At 44.5% G+C, this 8,881-nt stretch overlaps 1 protein-coding gene across 1 annotated transcript in view; it reads left to right on the top strand.

The window, feature by feature from the left end:
* LOC108797551 (lymphoid-restricted membrane protein) overlaps positions 1 to 8,881 on the top strand; it is a 64,546-nt gene that overhangs the window by 43,173 nt on the left and 12,492 nt on the right. The window contains exon 23 of the mRNA XM_018569162.1: positions 913 to 1,063. Coding sequence (XP_018424664.1) covers positions 913 to 1,063 — 151 coding nt within the window. The remainder of the gene's footprint in view (positions 1 to 912; positions 1,064 to 8,881) is intronic.

Genomic DNA, 8,881 nt, shown 5'->3' with positions numbered 1-8,881 from the left:
CGCATGCGAAATTGCAGATAAAATTATTGGATGCGTTTTATCTGTGCAATTCCACCTCTCTCACCTCCGCAAGAATACCATCCCAAGCTTACCCAAAGCCCCCTAACATATTTGCGTCACACATCCCAGGAGACTTCAGGGTGACCTAGAGCCAACTGCACATGCCATCAAGTGGCCTGCTGCAAGAACCTGGAAGAGCCAGCCTGCTCCCAATGTAAGCAAAGCGGCAGAGGACCCGGCAAGCCTTCTGCAGGTTAAAGATTGGCCACGCTGGATTCTCTGCATGTGTGAGTATGTGTTTTGAGGATAACCCAGGAGACAAGGTAAGAGGAGAAAAGGAAAAAAAAAATCCAGTGGGTGAAGTTCCTCTTTATGCAAATTAGTATGCAATAATGTATGAATAAAGTGATGGACTTGAACCCAAAGTCTAGATACTATTGGCAAGACTATCTTTACCAGGAGGGAACAAAAGAGAGGGGAATAGTTTTAGTTAGGGGAGATACAGAGAAGCTAGACCACCTGAAAGCTTGGTCGAGTCCCATATACGTAGCGTATGTCGAAGGACAGGGTTTAGTTCCTTGGGATGAAGTTTTGAAGGAAGCCATGGAACCGAAGCTAAGGGTAATGTGTGACATTCAATCATAGCCCATAACGGTAAGTCTGAGGGTGCGTGAATAACAAAGAGGTGTGATATTCGCTGCCAAATAATAGTTCTGAATATTAGGAACTTCCAGTCCACCAAGGAGTTTAGAAGAATATAGAATGTGCTTCAAGAACCTGGGTTTTGACTTGCCCCAAATGAACTGAAACATTTTTCGCTGCTGGATAGAAGTTCCTCTTTAAATGCAGACTTTTCGTGTTTGCCAGCAATGTCTCGTTCAGCTGCTTTCTAAGCTCTCGTGTCCATTTCAGATGCGCTGTCTCTTGAATTGGGTGTGAAATATCTCCGACGTAGATTGAAGGATCGCTCAGCATCCCCGAGTCTCAAGAGACTTATTAGCCATCAAGACAAAGTGCTGAGTGAAGCTGGTGAATCATCTGCCAATCTTCAGATCCAGATCAGGTGAGTGTCCGCAATAACCTGGCCTTGTCACCAGGCTGGAGGATGTCAGGCATTAAAAAGATAGAACGAAAAACTGTCTGAAGCTGGTAAATTCAGATCTATGAACACTGGTAACCTACAGTTTAGGCTGTGACTGGCTCTTACTGCGTCTATTAAGCAAGGATGTGAATCGCAGTGTCTGACATAAAGAGGGGACACCAAGACATTCCTGGTGAATATTTTCAGATTTATGGTTCAAATCAAACAAAACAAATGCAGTTGGATGGATGGGTAGAAGGATGAAGGGAGCCACCCTTGGACAGCAGCGTTGTTAACCTGTGGAGAGGGGGGTGTTCGATGGACTTAACATAAGTAACAAATTAAAAGAGGACTATAGCCAAACTTTTTTACTCGCTCTGCTACCCCAAGGCCAGTATTTACCCTCTGCTGCCCCAAAGCCAGGTTCCTCAATGCGCGCCCCCTTCCCTGCCACACTCAGTAGGGCTGCGTGCAGGTCTCGGCAGGGCTCTGCATGCAGCTACTGGGTGTCGGGAAAGAGGAGGGGGCGGCAATGTGCAGCTGGACTGGCACTACCAAAAATGGCAAGCTCAGGACCTCAGGCAGCTGAACTTCCTAAAAAATGTAAAGGACCAGTATCTGCCTTTTAGTATCGGGGGGGATTTTCAGAAGTACAAATACTCCTGAAAATGCCCCATATCGGCCCCTCTGTGCCGCCCCTCTACCCCCCTGCTGCCCCGAGGCCATGGCCTTGTGGGGAATCCGGCCCTGGTCACGGGTACATTTACTAGTACGCCTGTGAACCAAAGTCAGCAGAGCCATGCTCCTGCTGAGAAGGAACCCAACAATATTGTCGGGATCCACTCTGCTGCCTGTCAGCTAGCTCTGCCTCTCTAGAGCCAGAGCAAGCTGTGCCTGCCCCATCCCCTGTCTGTCCCTCCAATGAGCACTGAAGGAATGGAGAGGAGAGGTGGGAATCCCTGTGGGGAGCGGTGACTGACGGTTACTGCTCTCTTCGTGGAGAAGGTTGTGAACTGAGCGATCAGCAGTTTGTGATCGCCCTGTTCTCAAGCTATAGAGCCAATATGTGACAGCTGCAGTGTTGCATGCTGGCTCAGACTATTGGGAAGAGTACATTTTACTCTCCCAATAGTTCTCTCAGCAACAGTTTGTTGGGGGGATAAAGCTTATACCTAAAATGAATTAACATTGGACCATTGTAAGCATCCCTGTCAGTGGTAAATGGTTTGTCTGAACTGACACTTTTCTTGGACAGTTCATCCTGCTAGAAAGTCTTAATAAAACTTCCTTTACCAGGGTAAACGGGTAATAAAACTGTTCCAGAGTAAACTCAAACAATCAAAGACTGCTATGTTAATGCTACTGACAGACTGCTACAAAGTAATACTTCATGAAAGGTGTTGCACATTCATTGTGTTATCCCCATGGCTGGGAAGAAGATCTCCTGGTTTCTATTTAGAGCAGCAGACTGGGGACTTTTGAGCAGTCTTGTTACAGTATATACTTGGTGCACCATCCCAACTTTTTTTGTGAGATGGAACCCCTGCCAGCTTCTTAAACGGGTATTTACTCCCCCAAATAATGTCTTCACTTCCTGTTTATAAGGTTTCAGCAGGACAGGAAAATGTCCTCAATGATGGCACAGACAGCTGAATGATGATCTTGCTGTTCCTAGTTGTATCCAAAACTAAAATGTTTTGGCTGGACTTAAACTTCAGTATTTTTCATGTGGGGAGCTGCTCTTGGTACAGGGACCCCATGGACAGTACGGTGCCTTTTTGTATAGAAGGTTATAACTCAAATGACTTTTCAGTTTAAATCTACTAAGTACATTAGAGGTGCAGCAACCAAAGTTGTTTTCTTTAGAAAGGAGTCACAGCCAGAGTAGAAAAGCCTGTCCCTTGCCAGACGAGGACCATTGCTTTCTGTGGTAAACCAGTGGTCTTTCCCCAATGGTTCACCACAGAAAGCAACCCCCCTGGAGGTGCAGGTTTGGTAGGGGCTGGCCAGAGTGTCCCGTTTATCTTCTGGCAAACAGTGGTGTCATTGGCTGCCAACATCTGGGCGGGACACTGACCAGAGTGTCTCGCTCAGCTCCTCACAACCAATGAGGTCATCGGCTGCCAGGAGCTGGGCGGCACGCTGACCAGAGTCTTCAAGGTTGCTAAGAGCAGTTAGCTGTCAGCAACCTGGGACACTCTGGCTGAAAAGGGGGCGGCAGGCATTCTGCAAACATTGTGGCCATGCTGCTCTGCCTGCCGCCGCCCCCCCCCCCCCATATGACCCAAAGAGATGCCGCCTGAGGCAACAGCCTGATGCTACTTCATTAATGGGACGGCCCTGGTGGAGAGGGTGTTGCAAGTTGGTTCATGTCATTTTTAGTGAAAAGGTGAACTAACCCTTTAACCTGGAAATCCAGTTGGGCTTTTACTCAATCCAGCTGCATTTGTTGTGCAGATAACTTCTGTTCTGTCTTCTGAAATGACATCGGAGCGACTATGCGGTCAGGTTATATGCAAATGGTGCTTAGAGATTTTTTTTTTTAAGGATAAAACAGAACAGGATATTCTGAATACAGGAAGAGGAGTTATCGTGGCCAGAAACGGCCACAATTTTCATAAGTCATGTGACTTAATGTCCCCTCTGGTTGGATGGCCATTAGGCTCTGGGCAAGCCTGCCAGGAAGGATAAGGGGACATTTGAATATTTTTCCCCTGGGTGTAATAAACGGAACATGCAAAGCTCAGCAGACAATGCATCTGTGTGGAAAGAATGAGGAGATAAACAAATCACAAGTAAACTTTCCAGACCCTCACCGCTCTGCTAAAAAATACCAACTGCGCAATTCTGAGTATGTGAGGTGTCACAGGAAGGGGAAATGGAGGTCATCCAGCAAAGGACTGGTAATGGTCCGCATACCTACTTCCCTCCTAAAGGTTGAGAATTAATATAAAAAGAGACTGTCACCATAAAAGTGGAGCTGTGATGTTTTTTTACTCAGCGGTGTCTCTGAAATAGTTGCAAACATAGCTGCCAGGTCTGCCAATGACTATGAGTATTACATTAGGGCTGCAGCAGAGTAGTCCAGCAGTGACATATGAGTGACACAAGGATCTGCCAATAGTAAGTGAAGAGCAGGGGAGTGCTCATTTCTCAGGTTACCTGCTGGCCAATGCTATATAGTGGAACATAAGCAGGGGGTGGGAATGGGTCTACAGCTCAGTGCTAGAAGTCTAGAAGAGGGTGTCAATTTCTAAGGTACCGGGGGCCCAAAGGTTGGATGGGGCCGCCCATCGGTATATGTAATGCTACAGCAGACTGTCATAGATTGCAGGAATACTAGAGGACATGATCAGAGACTGCAGACGTGTTGGAGGCGGTGGTCGGAGACTGCAGACGTGTTGGAGGCGGTGGTCGGAGACTGCAGACGTGTTATGTGGTCTTGTTGGAGATCATTGTCATCATAGTCCCTTTGCAAATCAATGCTCCCTCTCCCACCACTGGGGTCTGAAAGGGCCGCATGGTACCGTAGGGGTCTATATGGCCAACAAGGTAGTGACTACAAGGCTGCCAACACTGATTCTCATGGAGCATGCACCTTGTCCACTCTGTTTTGCCCTCCTATTCTGTAGCTTGGTCTAATCCCAGTGTAGAGTGTCTTTAGTTTTTCCTGTATATTCCCCTCTGTATTGGGATACATTGTCTGTCCAAGTGGCACGTTTAAGTCCCAGCACTGATTTCGTCTGCAAAGAAGTCTGTTGTTTTTAGAAGAGTGAATTGTGTGCAGACACAAGCCGGTGACCCACCACGTGGGCGAGGTGATTTCATAAATATGTCAACACGCAGCAAACAAGCAATTAGTGCTTTCCTGTACAAACAGAGCCGGGCTTCAAGGGCGACAAAGTTCAGTTCAGCCATTACAGGATGTATGAATCGTCTGTTTCTATTTGTGTGGTTCCACTTAAGAACCTGAGAACACATCGTCATGACATGTGATGTTCAGAGTAACTCCGTACCGACCATACAGAGCAGTGACTGGGTGTGCTTGTACCTCACCCGTCCTGGTACCTTATGATGCTCAGCAATCCCCAAAAGCATTTCAGGTTCACCATAGTTTGAGTGGAGATATCGTTATTTTATATTAACTGCATGCGTGCTCGGTAATGTGTCAGTTTAACACTTCAGGTATTTGTTACCTTTCACAGAGATCGGAGTTCTCCCTCTGACAATGCCTTCATATGCTTTTCCCTCCAGAAGGACGGTGCCATCTTTGTTCAGGCATCATCTAGGATGGATCACCATCTACTTCCTGGACTGAGATCAGGCTCTAAAAAGACACAATCATGTAAATCCCGGTGCCTGTGGAGTTTCAATTGTTTTGTATTGCAGTGTGTACTCTGTTTCCCATTCTCGGACCAGCATCCTCTTCACCGGCCTCCAACCATTGGTATGCTGAGTTCCTGTACCACCAGCCTGGCACTGGTGGGAGTCTCAGCCCTGTTTACCCCCTCAGTTCCATCATAGACTTTTTTGTTACATATTCGGTTGGAGTAAAATTGCTTCCGTTGTGTCAGAACCAAAACCATAGTGATCTGTTAGTGGGCCTCCAATGGCACATTGGGTCAGTAGCATGCCATCTACATGGATAGTTGGTGGCTCTATTGGGTTAGCAGGACTAATGTGTGGTACTAACTAGGCATGAGCGTGTGTATTCAAGATCTGAGAATGCACAGTTCCTCCAAGTTCACTTCCTAATACCTAATAGAATACTGGATCTATGACTGCTTATTGGCACACATGGATAGGGCTTTGATTATAGGTTTGCCCTTCTTATTTGGAATGCTGTGCACCCGGTACACGTGGGTGGGACTTTGATTATAGGTTGATCATTATTTTGAATGGTGTGTACCTGGGTTATGTGGGTGGTGCTTTTCAATCATGTATTTACATTGCTGATCCTACTGAACCAACCTTATTGTTTAATAGAGCAGCCGGTGTCCACCCCGTGTAAGCTGACTCGTCTGACTATATGTGACCTCAGGTTGTCTAAAAATAGCTTCCGATTGACGCTCAGTTGAATTGCCCACATTCACGTCAGGACAGAGTTGTTGGCTGTGGTTGCATTCTTCTGCTGATGATTGTGCTAATTGGCAGGAATCTATTGGTATTATCTGTTGAGATGTATATACAGTCAGTCCCCAGGTTACAAACAAGATCGGGTCTGTAGGTTTGTTCTTAAGTTGAATTTGTATGTAAGTTGAAACAGGTAAAAAAAAAATGTAAGTGTAACTCCAGCCCCAAAAAAAAAATGTTTGGTCTTGGATAGCATAGGGAAGGGTTTACCCCTTGTAACATTTGTTTTGCTGTGTGTGCCCCTGTTCAGAAGATTTCACCTCACTTTCTGTCCCCGTGACAATTGGATTTTGAGAATTTTGGGTTGTCGTGGAAACAAGGATGGGTGATAAAGCTTCAGTGGAGACACCTTTTTCTCATGATCACTCTTACAGGGTTGAATTTCCCCTCCTAGAGGTAGATTTCCTTTCACTTCCTGTTGTCTCAATGACAGGAAGTGAGATTACATCTTTCTAATGAGGATAAAGACAGCAGTAAAAACCTCAGTGTAGCATTACAACTACCCCTGCTGTACAGTAATAGCCTCCTTTTTTAAGTAGGAGTCGAAAGTATGTAACTCAGGGACTGCCTGTATTCTGTATGAGGCTTAAAGATGGTGTTGGGGGTTAGGTTGGAGGTAAAGGGTTACATTTGGGAGGTTAGGATTACAAGCCGGGTTTTTATAGACTGTATACAGGTGAAACTCGAATAATTAGAATATCGTGCAAAAGTAATTGCAGTAAGTGCTGCAAAAGGGGCCCAAACCAAGTACTGAGTACATATGCATGCTTGTACTTTTCAGAGGTCCGATATTGTTCTATGTACAATCCTTGTTTTATTGATTGCATGTAATAATCTACTTTTTTGAGGTTGTGGATTTGGGGTTCTTGGGGTTTTCATGAGCTGTAAGCCATAATAATCACAATTATGACAAATCACGGCTTGAACTATCTTGCTTTGCATGTAATGAGTCTCTCTCATATATTAGTTTCACCTTTTAAGTTGCATTAGTGAAATAAATGAACTTTGCACGATATTCTAATCGAGTTTCACCTGTATAAAGTAGCTGAAAATCCTAACTGGATCATATTTAGTTTGCTGTATACACTTTGTATAGAGGTTACATTGTGAGTGGTTACTGGGACCGAATAAAACCCGACCTGGACCACTTCTTAATCATGCGTCTGTTTAAGGTGAAAAGCTGTTGCATCTTTAGTAGACATGTGCGATTCGTTTCGTTCGGAATCAAAATTCGGACACATTTGAATGTGTTGGAATCTGAATTTCCGTTTCCGAATTTTGTTCAAAAACAAAGCTGAATCGGACATGCGACTTTTCTGGCCAATCAGATTTTTTGGGTGTTTTTTGGTTTAATGCATCCGAATTGGTCTGAACATGAATTTTCTTTACGGGAGCCATATACGGTATATACATATAATACTAATGCTGAGGCTCCTAGACCCGAATGGCATTCAGGATCTGAATTTGCGAATTGCATTCGGGAGCTCCTGAATGCCATTCGGGTCTGGAAGCCTCGGCTTTAGTAATACATGTATATGGCTCCCAGACTCGAATAGCATGCGGGAGCTCCGCAATGCAATTTGGATCCCAAATGCCATGCGGGTCTAGTAGATTCAGCTTTAGTATTAATATCTGTATATGGTTTTCTGTGGTAGTCGCAACGAATATTCATAAACCTCATCCGAAACTAACGAAAATTCAGATTTCGAATCCGAAACCCGAACCGAATTGAATTTTGGATCCGAACATCGAATTCCGAAATAACGAAATTTGATGAGAGATGAGATTTAAAAATGAGATTGGTTGCTGTGTGCGGATGCTCCAGATTTTGTCTGCTCCAGTTTTAATTCACTGCAATGTTTTCTATGAATTCTATTGAAAAGCACTAATTGGTTTATAGGTTATGATGATGTTTATTTCTAGATGGATTTGAATGTAATCAACATGACATAATCTAATCAATGTGTAGCCGGGACGCTAACTGCGCTGTCTCGCATACCGATTTAACCACCAGGGAGCATGCATGTAAAGGTACAACCATGCAAATGGGAGGCAGGAAGTGAAGGGTATGAAAATCAAAACTACTTTCAGGGTAAATTCAACAATAAAAAGAACTTCTTGGAAACCCAGAACAGTTTCCACCGATTAGGTGAAGCGAGTAGAAAAGAGAGTTGGTGAAACCTCTGGGTGTATCGCTCTTTCATTATGTCATCCCCGAGGTCGGGAGCCCCATCGATTTGCTGTTTACATTTTGCATCTCCGTATAATTGGAACACCTGCCGCGGTTGGCCGGTGCTGAAGTCTGTTTTGGTAAATACGGCAGATTGTTCAGCAAATATGTTCAGTATTAATAGGAGCGGGAGAGGAATCTGCGTATGTTTACACGCCGTGAGCTTCATGTCTGATAGCCTCACATGTTTGATCTGTGTATTCCTCCTCAGACCTCTTTTACATTTTAAAGCTGAACTGTGGGCAAAAAATATAAAATGGCATATGTGAAAAAGTAAGTACACCCCATGGAAATCGACCTTTCAGAATATTTAAACAAGCAAACATTAGATCTTTTATTCAAACAGAACCTACAGAAACAGGTGATCCTTAAATAAAAACGGGAAAGAGAATTTTGCTTTTTCCATCATTTTTTTACATGTATTTTATTTATTTTTT

Source organism: Nanorana parkeri, unplaced genomic scaffold, assembly GCF_000935625.1.
Source record: "Nanorana parkeri isolate BGI_ZX_2015 unplaced genomic scaffold, ASM93562v1 scaffold1295, whole genome shotgun sequence".
NCBI classification, from domain to species: Eukaryota; Metazoa; Chordata; class Amphibia; order Anura; family Dicroglossidae; genus Nanorana; species Nanorana parkeri.
The sequence above is the reverse complement of the archived record's forward strand: the minus strand, read 5'-3'. Positions and strand labels throughout refer to the sequence as shown.